The 22,826-nt window shown below is 39.8% G+C and overlaps 1 protein-coding gene across 1 annotated transcript in view; it reads left to right on the top strand.

The window, feature by feature from the left end:
• The window catches only part of EFHB (EF-hand domain family member B), a 48,013-nt gene extending 27,874 nt beyond the window's left edge, over positions 1 to 20,139 (top strand). Inside the window, exons 7-13 of the mRNA XM_004419412.3 lie at positions 1,171 to 1,254; positions 1,828 to 1,895; positions 5,845 to 5,999; positions 11,919 to 12,126; positions 15,305 to 15,517; positions 17,294 to 17,475; positions 19,853 to 20,139. Coding sequence (XP_004419469.1) covers positions 1,171 to 1,254; positions 1,828 to 1,895; positions 5,845 to 5,999; positions 11,919 to 12,126; positions 15,305 to 15,517; positions 17,294 to 17,475; positions 19,853 to 20,026 — 1,084 coding nt within the window. The 3' untranslated portion in view covers positions 20,027 to 20,139. The remainder of the gene's footprint in view (positions 1 to 1,170; positions 1,255 to 1,827; positions 1,896 to 5,844; positions 6,000 to 11,918; positions 12,127 to 15,304; positions 15,518 to 17,293; positions 17,476 to 19,852) is intronic.
• Positions 20,140 to 22,826: the final 2,687 nt, after the last annotated feature.

Below are 22,826 nucleotides of genomic sequence, written 5' to 3'. Positions count from 1 at the left end.
TTTTAAAAGCAAATGGAGTTTAAGAATTTAATGTTCATTGTTTTTAGTCTTAGCGAAATAATAATTTATTAATTTTAATATTATTAAATAGTAGTATTGTAATTTTACAGTTCTCAAAAGGAATCTTATTCATTTAATCACAGTGATAGAAGTAATGAAATTATATTACAGAAAATTGGCAAAATAAAATCACCCATAATCCTGTCACCTTAAATCAACCATTATTATCTTTTTAATGTATTTCTTTCTAGCATGGCTTCCTGTGTAGATTTTTGCATAGCTTTAATCAGAGTGCAATCCCATTTTATATCCTGCTTTTTCACTTAACATAAAATAACTCTATATTGTTGTGTATTCTTAATAGCCAACACTTAAAATGTAGGCAGAGTATATTCTTGTTAATGTGACATAATTTAATCACCCTCCATCACTGAACATTTAGATTCTTTTTTCCATTATAGTCAATGAGGCTACAAACATTTTTATAAATATAACTTTTCCATGTTTTTAATTATGTGGATTATCTCCTTATGACTGGTTCCCAGATATAGATAAAAAGGAATGAACATTTTTATGCTTTTTGAGTATTGCCAAATTATTTCCTAAAGGATTATAGCAATTTACACTAGCAATCTACAAGTGTTTTGCCATAGTTTTTGCCAATGTTGGATATTCTCTCTGTCTTTCTCTCTCTATATATTTGCTTATGTACTATGTTAAAAGTGGCATTTTGCTGTTATTTTATTTTACATTTCTTTTATTGCTAGACAGTATTACAACTTCTCCATATATTTGCCTACTAGATGTGAATTATCTGTTTATATCCTTTGGTTATTTATTTATTTGATGCTTAATTTTCTTTTATAATTTTAGGAGTTAACACATAATGATATTAACACTTTGGTTTTGTTTACTGAAAAAATTTTTGAGTCTCTTTGTCTTATTCTTTAATCAAAATTTTATCTTCTATTATAAAATTGTCTCTATAATAGAATATAAATGATAGATGCGTGACCACATAAAGCTTTCTTTTTAGTATAGAATTTCTTTTGAAACTGAATTTATTTTTTGATGGCCCAAATGATACTATAGTATTCCTCACCATATGTATATTTGGCAGCCAAGAACACTTTAGGTAATATAGATCTTGACAATTTTCTAATTTTATAGGAAAAGAGGAGCTAAGATTGTATCCAAGAAAGTTGATGATTTCAAAGAAAAGTTTCAGCATAAACTTGGAAGAGTTTTAGATCCGTAAGTTGATGATTAACTTAGAATTGATAGTGTCTTTGTATTGAATTAAAAAAGTACTCTTGTGGTCAATGTTGGTCTGTATTCTATTATATTCTATCTATTAAATAAGAAAAATCCTTTTGTGTTATTCAGGGACCTCTTTTAGCTTCTGTAGAGCTTGGAATTCCAGGAAAGTGCTGAGTTCTCCAAGGTGGAGAGGGCTTTTGGAGAAGAGGGAGGGAGAATTGTGTGTAAAGCTTTATTTCTAGGATATCTGAAATTTAACTTATTGTGTTGCATTTTTCTCTCCCTTCTCTGTCTCTGTCTCTCTATATATACTTCCATAATTCTGCTTTGAATATGTTCTGTTTTTCCTTTTTAAATCTAGACTACCAGAAGCAAGTGAAAATATTCAGCCATTGTTAATGCAAGTGGAAGATTAGATAAAAGATCTGTTGGAGAACTTCTGTTTGATCTTCATAGTTTGGTTTTAGGACAAAATATAGGCTATTAAAAACATATGGCAAACATATTTTAAATTCCAGAGATGCCGTGTGTGGGTATTTTAACTAAAGGATTTGTTTTCTTTGATAGCATTGCGGAAACAATGAACGTTCCCCCAGACCACACATTTGGAGCTTGTCTCCGTCCTGAGGAGTATGGTAAATATGCAAACTTTCTTCTTAAAAAACAAACAAACAACATCCGCACAAAGTGATGCAGTTAAGTTCGCTATCTCCTTCTTTCAAAGCTTCTAAATTTAGAGGCTTAAATATTACATTAACATTAATGAGAACAATTTGTAGCACAAGAGAGAAAAAAGTTTTTCATATTATGTTTGAAATAGGTACAGTTTAAAGCCCTTGTAATGAATACCTTAAGTGTAATTAAGGCTCAGAATTTTGTTTAGAAAATAATATGGCCTGCATTAAACAAGCAAAAGTGAAGTGAAGCAGCTTTTTAATGAATTCAAATAATGTCGTAGGCCCTTATTACTCAAATTGTGGTCTGCAGACTGGCAGTGTTGGTATCCCATGCAAGCTTCCTGGAAGTGCAGAATCTCAGGCTTCACTCCAGACCTACTGAATCAGAAACTGCATTTTAACAATATTTCCAGATGAATTGTAGACATGTTCAAGTTTGAGAAAGCACTATACTCCACAATCACATAATTAAGAACCACTCTCTTCCCACCAGCTAATCAATCAATCAATCCATCAATCCATAAAGTGGCAGAAAAACTTAGCAGGATTTTGTCTTTATTTCTAAGCAATCTAAACAGCAGACATCCAAAGGGAAAACTATGCTAAACCTTATTAGGATTGGGTTGTATATCAGTGGTTTTTAAAATATAGTCTGTAGTCTACCTGCTTTAAAATCACCCAGGGAGTTTGTTAAATACGCAGGTTCCTGGGACCCATGCCCACATATTGTGATTCAGTAGGTTCTTATGTACACTAAAGTTTAAGAACCACTACTGAAAATGCTTTAGCTGAAATCTACTCACTGACAAATAAAATAAATATTTATTGAGTTTATGCAACATGGTGTTTTAGAGCATCATAAATTTCCACATTTGGAGATGATATTTTGGTTCTGTTTTTAGATGAACTGTTATATGTTTTTTTTTTTTTAAAGATTTTATTTATTTATTGTTTTTTTCCCCCACAAAGCCCCAGTAGATAGTTGTATGTCATAGCTGCACATCCTTCTAGTTGCTGTATGTGGGACGCGGCCTCAGCATGGCCAGAGAAGCGGTGCGTCGGTGCGCACCCGGGATCCGAACCCCGGCTGCCAGCAGCGGAGCGCATGCGCTTAACCGCTAAGCCACGGGGCCGGCCCTAAACTGTTATATGTTTAATGGATGCCTCTCCATCTTGGAGGCTCTTCAAACCTGTAGGAGGGGGTAAAGGATGATTTAGGAAACCCATCATTAGTCTGAAAAACAAGTAGGTTATTCTGGTAAACTCTGCCTACTCGAGGGCAGGCTTCATGCTGGTGGGTGCTCTGTCTTGCTGTCTGTTGGATCCTTGGGGTCTAGCACCCAGTACATTTTTCACCAATATTTATAGCATGAATCGATGGATCCAACACACAGTTTGTCATTTTGACAATTTGACAACATTGACAAATTTCCTAATAGTTGATCAACATTATTCTTGTAAATTGAATGATAAAATAGTGTTATAAAATGAAAAGGAAGAACACTGACATTAATAATTTAAAAAATATGTAAGTATCAGTACCAGTCTTGGTACTGCTTAGCGTAACTGTGAAACAGGACTATAAATCCTCTCTGGACTTTTTCTGGAGCTCATGGATGGACACAGATTAACTCTAAGTTCTTACCTTTGAGACTCTTATTGGGGTTACTAATAGCATCTGTTCTCTGGGAAGCTTCAGGGTCTGCCTGCTTTCAGGGACATATTGGTTTCTTTACTGGGCCTGGATTTCTCCCTTACCCTTGCTTAGGGAAATGAAGGCAGCTGCCCAAAGAATGACTCCTTCCTAGGGCCTGGAGTTACTGGTTATGGTAAGATGCCTCCAGGAAGAATGCAAGGGCAGTGCCCACTTCCAGAACGCACCAAAGCAGAGGCAATCTGAAGGAGAATCTGGGGCAGGTGGACAGTGGTGCATTGTGGGAAATGGTTGTAGGCAGAGTCTGACTGAGGAGCTCGCTTAGCTTTTCTGATGGTCGCGGTGTGGTAGCTAGGTCATGGGTCTCTCTCACAGGGCCAGAGCTTGTCTTCCTGATTGCCGCTCTTTAGAAATGGCTCTTGAGTAATTACAAGTGATTTGATACGAGCTTCGTAAATATTCTCTCAGGGCCAGGCCAGAAGCAGGTATCAGCATACAACTCACCAGGCAGTTACACCTGATAGGGTTGTGGGACAACCAGGTGGAGTTGTTAAAACATTCAAAAGGTTATTTTTGGATGTTAATGGAGAGGGAAGACCTCTGAAGATAAAAAACCCAACCAAGAGCCATTTTGTGGAAGAGGGAGGACCTCTGTTACACGGAACAGCCACCCGAAGTGTTTACTTCCCGGAAGGGATGTGGAGGAGGAAAGGAAGCCATGCTTATTTGTCAAAAATCACCCCTAAGCGTCTTGATTTCCTCTCGCAGAGCCTTGTGTTTTGCCTGTCTTAGGATGGTGGGATGGCTGCTGACCCCATTTCAGATGACCTTGGTCTAAGTACTTGCCCAGTTCCTGGAACCAGCATTAGTTGTGGGCTTCTCACCCATACTCAGGGTCTACCCTTAGAAACAAGACTTCTCTCAGAGTGTGTGGAACTAGCTCCTGATTTCATAATAAGTAAGAAACTTAGAGGTGCTATGAGAACCTACTAAAAGAGACCCTTGACAGAGCCTAATAGAGGGCCTTGTACAGAGTGGGTGTAAATATCAGTTGCCTTTAACTGCAACCTATGTTGTAATTTAAATTAATCCATCCAAGATATCACAGCCAACTGCCAGCATGACCCTGCCCCAAGAAAGCAGGAAAGGAAGGGGTAGGCCAGGGGAAAATGAACAGAGGCAGAAGATTTCTTCTGGTGACATCCACCAAGCCATCATGTCTGAAGCAACATGGTCAACTCTAGTCTGATCTCTGCCACCATTAACATCCAAGAATGTTTTCCAAAATGGAATGGCAAGGAATGGGGTTTACAGGCAGTGTAGTTGTGTGTACTTTCTTTGTGTCATAGTTCAGGGAAGTTCCTTTAAGTCATGAAGGATAAATGAAAGTAAGGGCCAGGTCTGGGGGGATGTAGTAGGTAGACTGGGGAGTTCATGACGTCCAGATAACTGAGGGGGTTGTGGGTCAGGACTCAGTCAATGGAGCTGTTGATGGGGGCAGGTCTCCTGTGCTGGTGGTGGTATAGGGGGAAGCAGGGCTGAGAAATGGAAACTTGATATGCAGACTGAAGGCAGACTAGAAACTCACATTAGGAGGGAGTAGGAAATTTGAGTCCAGTTTTTACAAGGGCTCCCAGAGGACTAGTCAGCTGTGAGGCACACAGACTGGTCCCCACATGAAAGCAGCCCCAGCTGTCAGATCCTCAGCGTTGTAGACTAATGTCTGCCTCTTAGCAAGGGCTTCACTGTCTTAGGAAAGGATTTGGCAGCTGAGTGGGGCTGGATTCCCCCACAAGATTCTTTTTTTCAGACTTTTTCATAAAGCAAAGGAGTCACATAAAACAGAAATATTAATTTTTTTTCAATTTATGTACTTTTTTTTTTTTTCGTGAGGAAGATTGGCCCTGAGCTAACATCTGTGCCCATCTTCCTCTATTTTGTATATGGGATGTCGCCACAGCATGGCTTGATGAGCAGTGTGTAGGTCTGCACCTGGGATCCATACCTGCAAACCCTGGGCCGCCAAAGCGGAGCGCATGAACTTAAGCACTACACCACCGGTCTGGCCCCACTTGATGTACATTTTTATGTGCAAGGATTTTCTGTGATGCTGTTTAATAGCGTCAGAGTTAGGTGTGAGGTTTTTTCATTCACAGAAGTTGCTAGATCTCTCTCTCTCTCTCTTTTTTAGGATGGGAATAATATTGACAGACTTTAAATTCAGATAAAAGACTTTTCTTCCCTCTTCAATAGGAGCTGGTGATCTCATCCATAACAGACCTCCAGGTGAATGCCTTCGAGGCACGGATAGACAGCGAGCCCTGACTGCAGCAGTTCGGCACCACTTGAAGAAAGTTAATTACCAAAACTTTGACACTTTGCTGGCAGCCTTCAGGCACTATGACAAGGCCAGTAGTGGAGCAGAGCTTTTTGTCTATGCGTGGGCTTACAGACCCCAGCAGGCTGGTGTAGATCAGGGGTCAGCAGAGATGGCCGGTGGGTCACATCTGGTCCACTACCTATTTTTGTAAATAGTTTTATGTGCTCATTTGTTTTAAGTATTGTCTATGGCTGCTTTTGCACTACAAATGCAGGGTAGTGCATCAGAGATTGGATGGCCTGCAAAACCTAAAATATTCACTTTTTGGCCCTTGACAGAAAATGTTTCCCTACCCCTGGAGTAGATCAGTGGTCGTCACAGTGTAGTTCTTTTGCCACTGTTAGCATCACTTGGGAACGTATTAGAAATTTGAAGTCCCACCCCAGACCTACTGAATTAGCAGCTAGTGGTTGGGGCCTAGCAATTGTGTTTTAACAAGTCCTTCAGGTGATTCTGATGTGCATTCAAGTCCGAGAACCGTTGTTGTAGATTATTAAACTGAGGTGTGCTGGGAGAAAGGCGAGGACAGCACTGTGGATCCCTGGGAAGACTCCTGGGATCTAGATAATCTATACCAAACCTGAATATGTACACATGGGACTGTCTGTCTAGGTCCAAGTCAAGCTTAGACCATCTCTCCCATGGGGGAGCAGAGTGTGGTTGCAGTTTTGAGAGAGGAAGATCATTCAATTTTCAAGCCACTCTAAATTTTATCCTCTAATATAGTTAGATCAGTTTTCGTTGTTAGTGCCGTTGGGTCAGTTCTGACTCCCAGTGACTCTGTGTACAGCAGTCAGAACCCTGCAGGTCTTTTTGTGCCATCCTCTCCCTTCTGATGCTTTATCACATGATGCTGTGCTGCTAGTCATAGGGTTTTCATGGCCAGTTTTTTTGGAAGTGGGTGGCCAGGTCCTTCCTACAGATCAATCTAGGGCTGCATAATTACCGCACATCATTTTAGGCCATCACAAATTGCTTTTACCAAGCTGCACTGCCTTTAGCTTACTTACTCTAAGGAGCACTGTTATACAAACTGCTTGTGAAACATGGCATATTTTTTGTTAGTATGCCCATGAAGCTGTTATTTATTTTTGTCACATGTATCCTCTTTATAAGGAAACCCAGTCTTTCTAAAGGAAATCGCTGTGCTTCATCTAAGTATCTGGTTTGTTTTTACCTCATGAACAGCATGAATTTTTTACTGATTGTGCATACCTTTTTGACTTGGCTGCCAGGAAGCTCAGAGCCAATTCAATGAAGCACATCTCGTTTGTGAATGTGATCTTATAGCATACATTTTGTGTGCTTTTATTATTCCAAATTTCATCTTATTTTCTTCCTTCTTTATTTTCCCTTTGCCCTGATTTCCTCACTTTTTGGGCTCTGTTTAATTGTACTTATTTTTCTAGGCAGCCTCAAAACTACTTTAGAATTAATATAAACAAAAAAACCCTCATAAATCTGTGATGATGCAGTGCATCGTAATCTTGATATGAGAAGGAAAAAAGAGCAGAATAATTTTGGTTTATCTCAAAAGGAAGAGATAATATTTCTATCTCCCTTCCAATGTTGAGTACAGTTTTGGAAAAGTTACATTTCACGTTTTTTATCTTAAAAAAATTTTGATCACTCATTGACTAATTCATTTTGAGTCCATTCATTTTATTTGTTTATAGGTTAGAGGCCTGTGTGCCTGTGTCATACTGATGCATAAAAAGTGGGTTAAATATCTCATTTAAGTTTGTACCAATTATGTAGGGACAAGCACCAATCAGTCATCAACTACATTACTCACAAAGTTGTGTTTAAAGAAAATGTAAGTATTCAACTGTTTCTCTGGTTTTTAATAGAGACCAATTACTATTTACAGGTAATTTAAAAATGATTCCTCAGAGTTAAAATATGTAAGCTAAAATAAGTACATTTTAAACTTTACTCACGTCCGTGTGTCTTACAAAGATGATATTGGGGGAAATTTACATATTAGTGACGTGAATAAGAGAACTTACCACAATACATAGTGCTCTGCTTTTTAAAAATTCTTCATTTTAAATGTAATTATAGACAAGATGATCATCTTAATAGCTGTTGATTATCTTAGTGAACCACCAGGCACATTCCTTATGATAAAATTAAATTAACCAGGGAGGAAATTACTGAGAATTATTTAATGCTGATATACCTTTTAAATAGTTAACTTCTCATATGCACAATGTAGTGCTCAGTGTCCTTGAGGAGCTGTTTTCTGAGAGGGTAATAAGATGTGGCTCTTCCTAAGTATAGCTGTAGGATAATTTTTGATTATTTGAATCTTATATTGTTGAATGCCCAGATTTAATTTAATGGAAAAACAAAACAAAAGAGAACAAATAAACCGTGATTTCCTGAATGAATCTTCTCGGCTTAGAGGATTAATTCTGCTATTTAGGGAACACTCACAATACATCAAACATTATTCTGGATAACGTGTAGACTTTCTATTTAGGGAACTTAAAATCTAGAGGGGAAAAAAGACGCATCCTGTCCAGAATGGTCATAGCAGAGACCCAAATTTTCAAAATAGGTCTATATAATTCCCACTCCTTTCATTTAATTATTATCCAGAAACAGGTGAGATGAGATGATTCCTTTTTTGGGGACAGCTGCCTTCAGGGACAAAACTGCTCTACTAAGATGTGTGAACGGGAGCTGGTAAGGAAGGAAGACAAACCTCAGGAATACCACATGGCTGTGGGTGGTTGGGAGTAGGAAAGGTTCATGACCACCTTAACTAACAGTTCATTGTCGAGTAGTTTTTGTGCTATAAGCCACACCGCTGTTAGACTGAAAATGATCCGGAAAGCAAAACACATGACTCAGATTAATTTCATGGGCCATACTGTTGTGACTTGTGCCGGCTGATTGGAGTGGAATAGCAATTCCATAACTTGGAAATGTGTCAGCAGTGGTGAGGCACCACCAGTAGCTCTGAGAGGGGACAAAGGTTTGATGTAGTCAGTCTGCCAGGAGCATGGGGGCAATGCCTTGTGTGTGATATGTCCTCCCTCACCATGAGGTAAATGAGCCAACTTGTGGCAGGAGTCATAAGTTTGGCACGAGGTGGTAGCCTCTGCATCAGAAACGTAGAGTGCTTTATTTTGTGCCCTGTCTGGAATGGTGGGTGTGTTGCCATGTCTGGTACAAGGATAGATCCAGGCAGCAATGGTGGCAATCTAGATGGTTCAGGCTTAGTCAGAAGCTTGATTCCAGTCATTCTTATCATGGGCATCTATATGAATTACGCAGATGGTTCAATCAGCGCCATGATTTGTTTCCATGATTTGTTTTCAGACTCAAAAAGAGGTGTCTTTAATCTTCCAGTCCGTAGCTTTCCAAGTGGCAAACCAAACAGGTAGTTCATTGGCAACAGTACAAAAGTCAGTAAAAATATAGTAGGTTCATCAAAGGGAGTATTGGTTGGAGCCATGAGAATAGCCTTGAGTTCTGCCCACTGAGTAGAGTGACTATGTCCATCTTTGGTCCTTCATAGCTCTCATTGAGGTTGAAAGCCACTGCAGCCTAGTGAAGAACACTGGGTTTCAGGTTAGTGAACCAGGCCCAGGCACTTAGGGAAGCCTCTGTGAATTGAGGGTCTCATTGAACAAGTGGCTTTGCTTCAGGTGGCCCAATGGTGAATAGTTTTTCCTAAAAGTTTTTCATGTAGAGCTGAGATGTTACTGGGGCCAGGCTGGGTGCCTTCTTGAATATACCATTACTGTTTCACAATGAGGCTTCCTGGGTCCTTTCCACCTTGTTAGTCATTGAGTCCAAATTGGCTCACCTTAAAATGATTATCATATTGGAGAGTCACAGGCCTCCATAGGTCAAACATTCAATTTAATCAAGAGCTCAGGAACTGGCTAATAGCTGCTTTTCAAAGGGTGTCTACCTGGTAACCGGGTTAGGGAGGCAATGAATCCTAAACACAAGGGGGCATCTCCAAGTGGAGGTTGCCTCTCTTTTTCAGAGGCTCTAAGTGTCATAGAGACTTGTAGCTCAAAGTGGTCATTAGGGTGGTGGGGCCCCAAAGGTACTAGCAGTTCTCTGCATGTGGCTCTTCTTGATTGTAAGTGGCCTCTGGCACTTATGAACATTCACAATACAGGCATATAAAGTATCAATACCAATTGTACATTCAGCAGTGGAAGCCACAGAAATACCATGTTGTTAGCTTTCCTTCTCCACTTCAAACAAACCCTGCCCAAACCCTGCTGGTTCAATCCAGACCTCTTCTCCCCCTACAGATTGAGTAGGATGATGACTTTGGCACCCATATCCGAAGAAGACATGAAAGTTGAGTCTCTGCCCCCCTAAAGTTCCATAGCTTTTTGGATATCTGTCCATAGTTTCACTGGACAGAGGCATGTGGCCTTTGATCCTCCTTGGGGACAGGGAGACCTTGGTCCCACATCTAGTCATCTTTCTCCTTAGAGCATCTGAGGTTGGGGTATTGGGAAGGGAGAGATCAAGGGTGCAGAGGGAGAGAGTGGCTCGGCACCCGGTGAGTAAGAAACACTTACTCTGAGTTTTGAGTGGTATGTTGGTGGCATGCAGCTCAATGAAACAAACCACCAATGTTTTCAGTCCACACAAAGCCCTATATTGGGCAACAAAGTCATCGTTGATGACACCATCTATTTCAATTTTGGAGACCTCTGGCTTCAACAGCTACCCCCTACATTGCTTTTCAGCTAGGGCTGTGGGGTTTGCATTGATTTGGGCTTGCAGCAGAGACTTTTATAAAGGAGTATACTCTAATCCAGGGCACAGCTCCCTTATCAAGATAATATGTTTTAAATTCTCATTCTGGTTCAACATAAGGGTTAGGGATGTTTTCCAGGCCTATGGCTCTGACTGCAGGAATTTATCTAGAATTCATTGGGTCAGTTTCTCATTTCCAGGGGATCACCTTCATCAGCATTGTAAATCCAATCCTGGTCGTAAGAGCTAAATACTAGTCAATGAGTCATTTATGGTTTCCCTTGGGAGTTTGTCTCAGAGAAATCTCTCTGAGTGGGCCAAAGCTTCCTTATAGCAGCCAGGACCTACTACAAAAATCGTTTTTCACTGTCATCTCCGAATGGATTTAAGATTGGCTTGATTGGCAGGAGGGGCTGAGCACTAAGCTGTCCTAGCTCTTGCCATTCTTCATTAATGAGAATTATGTGCTCCACTCCTTCATCTCCCAAATGAATCAGCCAGCTCTGCCCAGAGCCTTCATAAATTTCCCTCCTTCCACACTCAGTGTGGGTGCTCCTATCTTTATTGTCTGAAAGAGGGTGGAAACTTCTCCTCCTCCCCCTATCAGGATGAATCTTAGTGCTAATTGTTACAATGGGGGCTGAACACCAGATGGGTAGCACATCCCTCTTGCCCCTAGGAGTGTTAGCAACAAGCAGGCAACTGTCTTTGAATCTACCTCTGTGTACTTGGCTGGCAACTACCTCCCCAGTTTCTCCTCATCACCAGGCAATGGAGTGGAGGACCATTTACTGCCCGGGTGGAACATCAGAGGGGTTAAAAACTTTGAAAGCATAGAAAATTGTAGAGAGCCATCAAAGTACACAACACTGGTCAAATGAAATGTCAAGCACAAATCATGGTCATACCTGCTCTACCATGGTATAAACAGCATGATTTAAAGAAAAAATTATTAAAATAGAATGAACAAAGATTCTGAGCCATACCCCACTCCAACCAGGGTTGAAATTACTGTGCACATACCAGGTCAATACAATGAGGACCAATCTCATTTAAGGTTTGATTTCTCTTATGTGAAAACTGAGACAACTTTTTTGAATTTATGTGATAGAACTCTCTCTTTTTTCTTAAACAAAATAATAGATGTTGTATACTCTGCTCTTGAAGGCAATGCTCACTTCATCTTTTCTTGCTTCGTATCTAACAGAAGGGAGATGGAGTGATAGATAAAGCCGAGCTTCAGGAAGCTTGTGACCAGGTCAACTTGCACTTAAATGAGAAGCTCCTGGACCAGCTATTTGACTACTGTGATGTAGATAATGATGGGCTGATTAACTACCTAGAATTTGCAAATTTTCTTAACTGGAAAGATAAAATGCCTCTTAAAGAATATGAAGAGAGGGTCATTATTAAAGGTATGTAATGTTTGAAGGTTTGCTAAATTCTTAAGTGGACTTTTATATTTTCATTTTTCTAGGAGCTCAACTCTCGTCAACTTTATTACATGTTTAAAAATATGCACATATATGCATATTTATTTATTTGCTTGTTTTTTTTTTTTTTTGTGAGGAAGATCAGCCCTGAGCTAACATCCATTCTAATCCTCCTTTTTTTGCTGAGGAAGACTGGCTCTGAGCTAACATCTATTGCCCATCCTTCTCCTTTTTTTTTTTCCCCAAAGCCCCAGTAGATAGTTGTATGTCATAGTTGCACATCCTTCTAGTTGCTGTATGTGGGACGTGGCCTCAGCATGGCCAGAGAAGTGGTGCGTCGGTGTGCGCCTGGGATCCGAACCCGGGCCGCCAGTAGCGGAGCGCGCGCACTTAACCGCTAAGCCACAGGGCCGGCTCTCTTTGGTTGTTTATGCATAGAATATCTGTGGAAGGATAAGAAAGAATTTGATAACATTTATTATTTCCAGGGAGGGGCATCTGGGTAGGGGAGGGACAGGGTGGCAGCAAGACTCACTTTTTAATCTATGTTTTTGTATCTTTTTTTTGTGTGTGAGAAAGATAGCCCTGAGCTACCATCCATGCCAATCCTCCTCTTTTTTTACTGAGGAAGACTGGCCCTGGGCTAACATCTGTGCCCATCTTCCTCCACTTTATATGGGATGTCGCCACAGCATGGCCTGACAAGCAGTGCATCTGCGCACACCCGGGATCCAAACCCCAGGCCACCAGCAGCAGAGTGTGTGCACTTAACCGCTATGCCATGGAGCTGGCCCCTATGTTTTTGTATCTTTTGAATTTGGAACCAACTATTACTCATTCAAAAGAAAAAAAATTAAAACCAAACAAGTTACACAGAAACCCCAAATATGAAAGACAGTTCCTCAGAAAGTTGTTTGAAAACCATTGTCTTAGAGTAGAGCTCCCCACTCCCAGGAAAAGTCAATAGTAAAATAGAATTTGACTTAAGAAAATTTGATCTTTTAAATTTTGTAAAAAAAGGGAAAATATAATCCTTACCTTTATTCAAATATTTTCATGTTTACATATTACCCTCCTGCATCACTAGCCATATATAGATGGATACACATACATACATAAGCACATATTTTAAATGTAGCTAAAATCACAATGAATGTACCATTTTTATTTGGAATTGTAAAATTTGGCTTTCGAATTTCTATGGAATGAAGAGATACTTTTATGGTTTCTGTAAATTTCATTTTCAGTTCCCTCATGCTGATACATTATGAATTACTAAACCATTTCCTCACTCTGAAATTTAGGTTATTTCCAGATATTTTTAAAGTAATATGGGTAACATTATAACGATTATCGTCTCTCAGAAAGCTTTCTGTTTCTAATTATATCTCATTTCTTATGAATGTTATTATTGTCCCAGAAGTAACTCTATATATTTTCATTTTGCTTTTCTAAGTGATTGTACCAATTTGCAACTCTATCAGTCAAGGTTGTGAGAAGGTTTTATTTCAACCTTGCTACCATTGAGTGTTATTTTGAAAATTCTTGTAATTTAGTTGGTATATAATGATACATCATTTGCTTTAATTTTCAAGTCTTGATTATTAGAGAGGATTAACTTTTTAAAAAGGTTATTTGCATTTTTATTTCCTCTTGGAATATCTCTCTTCTAAAAAGTGAAGATACTACTGTTTTCACATTTATTCTGGTCATGCCGTTCTGCAAGGCCATAACCACATTTTGGGCTTTATTGATGATACGAGCCATTACAAGTTTGTGGGATGGCCTTTCTATTCTGCCTACTAGGAAAGCAGGAGAATCTTCTCTACCTAAAGAAGCTTTTTATAGAAAACAACTCTACTCCAATCCTTTCTGAAATAAAGAGGGGGTGTGTTTTTTCGTGGCACAACTCATAAAGTAGTAGGGGAAGCAGAAGGCTGCTTTCAAACCAGATGGTTCTTCAGATTGTTCCTGGTTTTTGGATCCTGACTTCATCAGCCGTTTTCAATGGAGTTCTTGAGGTGTTTCGTCTTCTAAGATAGTGGCCAGTGGGCCAGAAGGGGCTCAGGATTGTTTTGCCAGGAATTTTCTTACATCAAATTCTATCTTACTGTTGACTTCTGGAGGAAAGGAGGGTAAGTAGTCTTAGACGATGGCTTTCAAACGGTTTTCTGAGGAGCTGTTTTTCATACTTTTGACAGGTGTCTGCTTTTTTGAGGGTAGGCAGGGGATTAGAGAACCTGGAACACTGGGCCCGAACGCTTTCACGGCAACGATTCGCAGGAGCTGCATGGGGGGTGCAGACTTGAGAGAGGCTGTCTTTCTGGTTTGCCATGGTTCCCACCCTTCTCTGATGCTGGGGCACCATTTGCCCTTGAAACCCTTGTCTGGGCCTTCCAGACCTGGAGTTCTTTTAGGCACTGAAAGACCATAGCGCCCTCTAGTGCCAGCTCTGGAGTCACCAGCTCTGTGAAAAAGAATGTGTCAGGAATGGACTCCTAAATTTCAGAATTGACTCAGCAAAGCAAATCTGCAAAGAGGACAGTCTTCCAATTTCAGTCATACCTCAGGGTTTTCTTTTATACACTGATTTGAAGTGTATTTATACTTATGTAAATACACTGATTTATATTTATGTAATCGGTTCCTGACCTCACAGTGAGTTTTCATCGCCTCTCCAAGTGTTGAAATACAAGGGGTTCCCCCCATGATCGGGTATGTGTGGAATTTACAACTCCAAATGTCTTCTCTTATCCCTCCCTAGGACCCAACGCTAGGAACAACTCTGGTAATCCTGTAGTTCAAGTTAAATATGAAAATAAACTCTAATTTAAAACAAGAGGAAAGAAAAATAATAGGTTCTATGTTTACCTTTGGTCTTGCAGATTTAAAAGGTTTATTCTAGAGTAAAGTGAGCGGAGTGGTAAAAAGAAACATGAGATCGTGTTCAGATTTCCTGGTCTTTGACGCTGGCCTGAACTTGTTCTTCCACAGTGGGGTACTGGCATCAGTGGAGGGCTCACACCAGCCCAGTCTCGCTTTCTGCTGGCAAGAAGAGACTAAATGGAAAATTGATTTTGTTGCAAAGCGGCAAACACCAAGTAGTAACTTCTTCCTGTACTTTTTTTTTTTTTTTCCCATTTCCCTCTTTACTTAAAAGGTAGAAAACCAGATTGTGCAAATCCTGCTGAAGCTAATGTTGATGAATCTGAACCAACTCTCCTGATAAAGCCTGAAGATATTGTCTTAAAAGAACCAGGGAGCTCAGAAAAGACTCTCCGGACACTTCTGAGGCCAAGCGACAGAGTTTCGAATCACTATAAGACCACTTCTGCTGAGATCAGTGCGGTTGTAGGAGCTGTTCCTTCCACTTGTGAGTGTCACGTTATTTGTTGGGTTTTCTTTTTTTTTCCCCCTTCAGCTAAGACAGCAGGAGAGATGATTTATTGTACATGTGTTACATTCAGCCACAGCTGAGAAGAGAGCTAGTCCAGAATGTCACAGGTCCAGGGCAAAGGACCAAAAGGGACTGTTTTGGTGTGAGTAGGGTGGCTCTCTCAAACGTGGTCACGGCACTCAGATGGTGATGGATGTTCTAGATCCACTGAGACATGTTCTAGATCCACTGAGACAAGTTCTAGACAGTAGGCATGCAGTCCAACAGTTTGTACCAGCGTTCCCAGCCTCTGGCTTCCTTATTTCTGCTACTGTGGCTTCCGTGGGTGCACAAGCTAGTGGTTTACTTGGACCTCTGTCTCATCTTTCTTCTTTTGTACTTCAGCCTGCGCATTCGCTTCTTCCTCCACTTGGCTCTCATGGCGCGGAGGTTTCTAGGAAGATGGCGCTAAGGCTGAGAGAGCTGTTGAGTTTTAAAAGGATCAGCAAACGTAGCAGGGAAGGGTCCTTTGTCTGTCCTTGCATTGTCCCCAGCCTCTATCTCCATCAGATTGTTGGTTTCTCAAAGCCTAGGACCTTCCATTCATTTATGTATTCTAAGCACCTGAGGGGTCTCAATAAATGTAGGCTGAACTGAACTATTGTTTATAATGACCCAAGTAAAATGATTCTCTCTGTATTAATGAAATTGAAACCATCATGGTTCAGAACACTGCATGTTATGCATTGTAGTAATTCAAACTTCAAGTGTTAGGAGACTTTTAAACCACATGATTCTTAGCTACAAACAGATTTGCTTTCAAATATTTGAAGAGCTCTTGCAAAATATTCTTTTATTTTCGTCCCCCATCTATTGGTTTGCTAGGGCTGCCATAACAAGTACCACAAACTGGGTGGCTTAAATAACAGAAATTTATCATCTCACAGTTCTGGAGGCTAGAAGTCCAAGATCAAGGTGTTGGCGGGGTTGGTTCCTTCTGAAGCCTGTGAGGGAGAATCTGTTCCAGACCCCTCTCCTAGTTTCTGGTGGTTTGCTGGCAATCTTTGGCACTACTTGAGTTCTGCTGCATCATCCCGATCTCTGCCTTTGTCTTCACATGGTGTTCTCCTGTGTGAGTGTCTATATTCAAATGTCTCCTTTTTATAACGACTCCAGTCATATTGGATTAGGGGCCCACTCTACTCCAGGATGATCTCATCTTAACTTAATTCAACCCATAACACCCTATATCTCAATATCGAGCATGATGAATATTGGTTATTTAGAAAGACTATTTTGTGTTGGTCAAGATCATTTTCTTGGACTAAGAACATGATTAAGAGTTCACATATTTTTCTCAACTGGAGTTTTTAGACATTCTATACATTCTGGTGTAATGAGATCTTGCTACGCCTTTTAGAATAGTGTGTCCAATAGAAATGTAATTGGAGTCATATGTATTTTTAAATTTTTAGTAGCCACGTTAAGAAAAAGAAACAGGTGAAATTAATTTTAATAACACATATTTTATATATAATATATATCTCTAAGATATTGTCATTTCAACAATTAATATAAAATGATTAATTAAATATTTCACATGCTTTTTATGGTACTAAATCTTTGAAATTCAGTATGTATTTTACACTTACAGTACATCTCAATTTAGAGCAGCCACATTTCAAGTGCTCAATGGCCACATGTGGCTGGTGGCTATTGTATTGTACAGCTCACTTTTAGAATGTCTGTTTTCCTTTCTCATTGACGTCCTAGGTTATCCCATCTATGGTGTTCCGACTATTCGGTCTGATATTCCTGCCCCCCGAATTCGTCGCATCAGTGATAGAACTAATTATGGCGAAGAAGGCAATGCCTATTCGTTGCTACACCCTACCATCTTTGGCCAGAAAGGAGTGTTTGAAAGAGACTTCTTCAAGACCAGATCGAAAAAAGAGGTACAGCATTTTATTTCAAAAGGGTTGAAAGAAATGTCAACTTCATAAACACACAAAGATGAAAATGTTTATTTATCAACAACTACTATTTTAGACTTTTTAAAGCTTGAGCTTTTATATTACAAAAGTCATCAGGATCCCCAAATATAGGATTCTTGAGGATAATGTTCAATTTGGTTGTGACATTTTGGTACAAGTCCTAAAGTAGAATTTACTCTATGTTAGGAAGCATTGCATTCACATCATATATTCACTATGACCTATGTAGAGAAAGAAAAACGTTTTCCTAAGACGTTCAACACTATTCTTAGTTGAGAAAAAGCAAAAAGGATCAATCCCTTCCTTGTGTAAGTATCCTTATGGTCTTCAGTCTCCAAAACCAAAGAGTAAGTATGAGGAGGGCCACTCTGCCACCTTCCTTATGTACTGCTGTCACATGTCTCAGAGTATCTGCAACAAGCACTGATTTAAACTATTCTGTCCTGTTGCCACACCGTATATCGGCCCATGTATCTTGTTTTATTTTTCACTCAGAAAACGTGGTCCTCACATCCCAGATGATTTTCTTCCTAAATGGATTATAAAGCAGGAGCAATCGGCTGGGTCAGAACACTCACTGGGGTTCTAAGGGCCAAGGATAAATAACAGTGCTTGGTCAGACCAGCCTGCCTCCATCTGTACTTGTGGAAAACAGGGTGTGATCTAGGGAGCAAGTGCTTCTTCAGAGATAGAAATGATATGAATAGACATGTGGTGCCTTCTGGGACTTCAGATGAAGGGTTGATGGCTTGAAAACTTGCTAAATACTAACTTAATTAATAACAGATCCATTCCAAGGATGCATTCCCACTGAGGTGGGGGAGAAAGGAAGGGAGAAACTCAGAGGACAATGCCTACTGGCTGGTCCCCAAGAAGGAACCCAGGATCCTCCCCACGACGTAAGACAAGAGACACTCCCAGAGTGTATTCTCACTTCCCTCAGTTGCTCCAAAGGGCCTATGAAATACAAGCTCACGGTTGCCAAAAGAAACAAAAATCTCCTGCTTGTTTCGTGATGCCTAAAATTCTTTTAAGTAGGAAGTCATCCTTTATCTCAAAAGTCCGGGTAAAAAGTAAGAACCCAAAGGCTTGGTTTGAGTAATAATGTTAAGTTGAGAATAGATGGGTTTCTGTAAAAGTGTTAGCTAATCAATACACCAAGATGGAATGCTGAACTAGAGGAGGAATGCCTCCTGAGGAGTGGGAAGGACGCAGAGGAGGACGTCTGGGGTGCCCAAGACTGATTGGGACCCCTTCACGAGTTCACTCTGTGGGGACATTCTTTACCTGCCACTGGATGGGGGGAAAATAGCAGCGATGTGGGGGAGCATCGAGGTGTTTTTGCTGTACAGCTGCAGCTGCTGGCAGCACTGCTCTTCTGAATTTCAAGTGTATTTGATTAGACTATTAATTTCCCACAAGGGCCCGTCATTTCTAGGGGATCTTTTAATTGTTGTTAAGATTCTGTTAATAGGTGGATTCTGCAACTATTCCATTTCTTTGGCTTTCCTATTCACTATCTAACCTTTCTTTCCATTTCCCTCTTGGCTTTTTCTCTGTATGCTTCATAGTAAATGCTTTTCCTCTTTTAAATTTAGTTTCATTTTTTACCCACATCTTTTATTCCTTACACTCATTCTAACATTTCTCCCTGTTACTAGTTTTTATCTTTCCTTTCTTATATTTTCCCTGGGACGGGAGAAGCATGTTTTCCCTCTCCCTTCATCTCTTTTGTAATTATCGTTGCAGAGAGATTATTAATAACTGGTTTTCAATATGCTCCACTTTTGGTCTGCTCAGTTGCTTGTGCATGCGCCATCTTGCTGGCATTTGCACACCCACAACTCTAGTTAAAGTTTACAACAGGCCAAGTAGAGACGTTTTATAAATATTCCTATTTTAATGAAGAGAAACTAATATTCAAGGGGTTTACATGACATACATAAGGTCATCGTGACAAGAAGTGACTGAGATGGAACGCAACTCCAGCAAGTTTTCTATCTTTAACTCTTTTACTCTTTCTGCTTGAATTTTCCTGCCTCTCTTTAAAATAACCAGAAACATTTAAAGTTGAAAGTAATTTTATATATTTGCTAATCTAGTTAAACACCCTCACATTCTTATTAACAAAAGTATTCCGGAACTGAAAATACTGGAATTTTGGTATTTGCTCATTATATGTAATGAGCACATACACACATACAAATATCCTCCTTCCCTCTACACATACTTTTTTGGGGATAAATATCCATAGTCTTAGATGTTATAAAGATGTTTTTAAAATACAAATTTAAAAAAACATATAAATCTTGGTCTGACTGTCAATGTTTTTTTCTAGATTGCCAAGATACTATGTAACATTGGCGTCAAGCTTTCTGATGAAGAATTTGAAAATATATGGAATCTTGCATCAAAGAAACATCACAGAGGAGAAGTTTGTGTCGAGAACATCAGAAATGTTTTAGATGAGCTACAACATGCAGACCGGATCAAGTGTAAAACAACCGTGTGATATTTTTGGAGTTCATTCATTTAAACAAAAAAATTGTTAAATCTGTGTTCATCTAAAAAATGTTCGGTCCATTCTGGTTTTAGATATTCTGTTACAATTCAGCAATCACTGTGGTAGGCCTCATATGCCTGTATGTGTTGCTAATAAATTAGATTTTGGATTTTAAAATTTATTTTATTGTTTTCTATAAAAGCACCAAAGAACTTGACAAGCACTTGGAGCTAACCTTTAACTTCACCAAAGGCGTAGTTCAGAATGACATTAGAAGTTGTAATGTTTAGTATGCCGAAGAATTCTACCCGGTTTAGTAGGTTGTCTGAAATTCAAAGTCTGGTTTGTGATGCCAGGTTCACAAGATTTTGCCTACAACATTTTGTTATCTTTCTCTTTAGGTGTCACTATGACGTGACTTAAGTTTAGCGGGCTTTTAGTCTCTATTAGTGTCTGAAGAAGACAAATTTAATCACAAGGAGCCGAATTTAGAGAGCAAAAACTTGAGTTTCAACAATGACATAATGGCCATTAGTTTTTAATATCTTTTTCTGAGCAGAAAAGTTTATTGTCCTTGAAGCATCTGAAGATGACGCAGCTGACCCACCATTAGATGTACCTTTAGAGAGTTATTAGTAGCAAATTGTGCTGAATCATTCCCTCCCTCCGATCATCTTGGCTCTTTGATGTACAAATGTGGTGCCTTGGCCTGGCTCAGATGGGGGTGGTGGGGGTGTGTGATCTCAGCACAGTGTGCTCTTTCTGTATATCAAAAGAGTCCTGGTGTCAGTTGAATCCACGACTGAAGCTTTGTCAGTAATATAACTTGACTGATTGAATGACCAATAATATGTATTCTATCAATATTTCTTGGTGATAGATCTTGACCTTTTGTTGTTTGTCTGTCTATTAGTATGAAAAATTACTGTTTAACTTACATCTTGTGGTTATACTGTAGTCTTCCATTACTTTAAAGATTTTATTTATTTATTTTTTCCCCCAAAGCCCCAGTAGATAGTTGTATGTCATAGCTACACATCCTTCTAGTTGCTGTATGTGGGACGTGGCCTCAGCATGGCCGGAGAAGCGGTGCGTCGGTGCATGCCCGGGATCCGAACCCGGGCCGCCAGCAGCGGAGCGCGCGCACTTAACTGCTAAGCCACGGCGCCGGCCCTCTATTACTTTAAAAAAAAGAGACCTAAGGTTTGAAAAATTGCTTTACCTAGTCTCTAGAAAAAAATAATTTTTTTTTTGTGAGGAAGATCGGCCCTAAGCTAACATCTGCTAAGCCTTCTCTTTTTTTTTTGCTGAGGAAGATTGGCCCTGAGCTAACATCCATGCCCATCTTCCTCCACTTTATATGGGATGCTGCCATAGCATGGCTTGACAAGTGGTGAGTCGGTGTGCACCTGGGATCTGAACCGGCGAACCCTGGGGCCGCTGCAGCGGAGCGCGCGCACTTAACCGCCTGTGCCACAGGGCTGGCCCCCTTGAAAAAATAATTTTATAATACATTTCTTATATAGGTAATTTATGTAGTGGTGTGTGGGAACCTGATCTTAATGGTTCTCTAAAGTCAATTGTGAGCATTTTTTTCCCAGCACTGTGTTCAATGACCTCACATTGCTAGCTTGAAACCAGCTATAGTGGGAGTATTTTCTTTTTTTTTTTTTTGGTTTATTGTGGTAACATTGGTTTATAACATTGTATAAATTTCAGGTGTATATCATTATACTTCTGTTTCTGCATGGATTACATCATGTTCTCATGTTCACCACCCAAATACTAATTACAACCCATCACCACACACATGTGCCTAATTATCCCTTTCACCCTCCTCCCTCCCCCATTCCCCTCTGGTAACCACCAATCCAATCTCTGTCTCTATGTGTTCGTTTGTTGTTATTATCTACTACTTAATGAGTGATATCATACAGTGTTTGACCTTCTCCCTCTGACTTATTTCACTTTGCATAATACCCTCAATGTCCATCCATGTTGTCACAAATGGCTGAATTTCATCATTTCTTATGGCTGAGTAGTATTCCATTGTGTATATATACCACATCTTCTTTATCCATTCTTCCCTTGATGGGCACTTAGGTTGCTTCTACGTCTTGGCTATTGTGAATAACGCTGCAATGAACACAGGGGTGCATGTATCTTTACGCATTGGTGTTTTCATGTTCTTTGGATAAATACCCAGCAGTGGAATAGCTGGATCATATGGTAGTTCTATCCTTAATTTTTTGAGGAATCTGCTTACTGTTTTCAATACTGGCTGTACCAGTTTGCACTCCCACCGGCAGTGTATGAGAGTTCCCTTCTCTCCACATCCTCTCCAACACTTGTTGTTTCCTGTCTTGTTAATTATAGCCATTCTGACGGGCGTGAGGTGATATCTCATTGTAGTTTTGATTCGCATTTCCCTGATAATTAATGATGCATCTTTTCATGTGTCTGTTGGCCATCTGTATATCTTCTTTGGAGAAATGTCTGTTCAGTTCTTTTGCCCATATAGTGGGAGTATTTACACTAAGGAAACCAACAAATGCTACCGATCAGGAATTTTTCCTCTCCAAAGAGCCAGTTGTTAAATATTTACAAGCACATCTACATCTATCTACTTATCTATCTATCTATCTATCTATCTATCTATCTATCTATCTATCTATCTATCTTTCTATCTATCTGTCGTGTATCTATCTATCCATCTATTGACAAAGACAGACTCTTGACCAAACTTTAGTCAGGCTCCTCTGAGCCCTTTTCTCAACTAAGTCTTGACTTTGGGTTTCTGTGTTTATCC

The sequence above is a fragment of the Ceratotherium simum genome, chromosome 5 (assembly GCF_057802395.1).
Source record: "Ceratotherium simum simum isolate JZ-2026a chromosome 5, ASM5780239v1, whole genome shotgun sequence".
NCBI lineage: Eukaryota > Metazoa > Chordata > Mammalia > Perissodactyla > Rhinocerotidae > Ceratotherium > Ceratotherium simum.
This window is presented reverse-complemented; position numbering and strand designations above follow the sequence as displayed.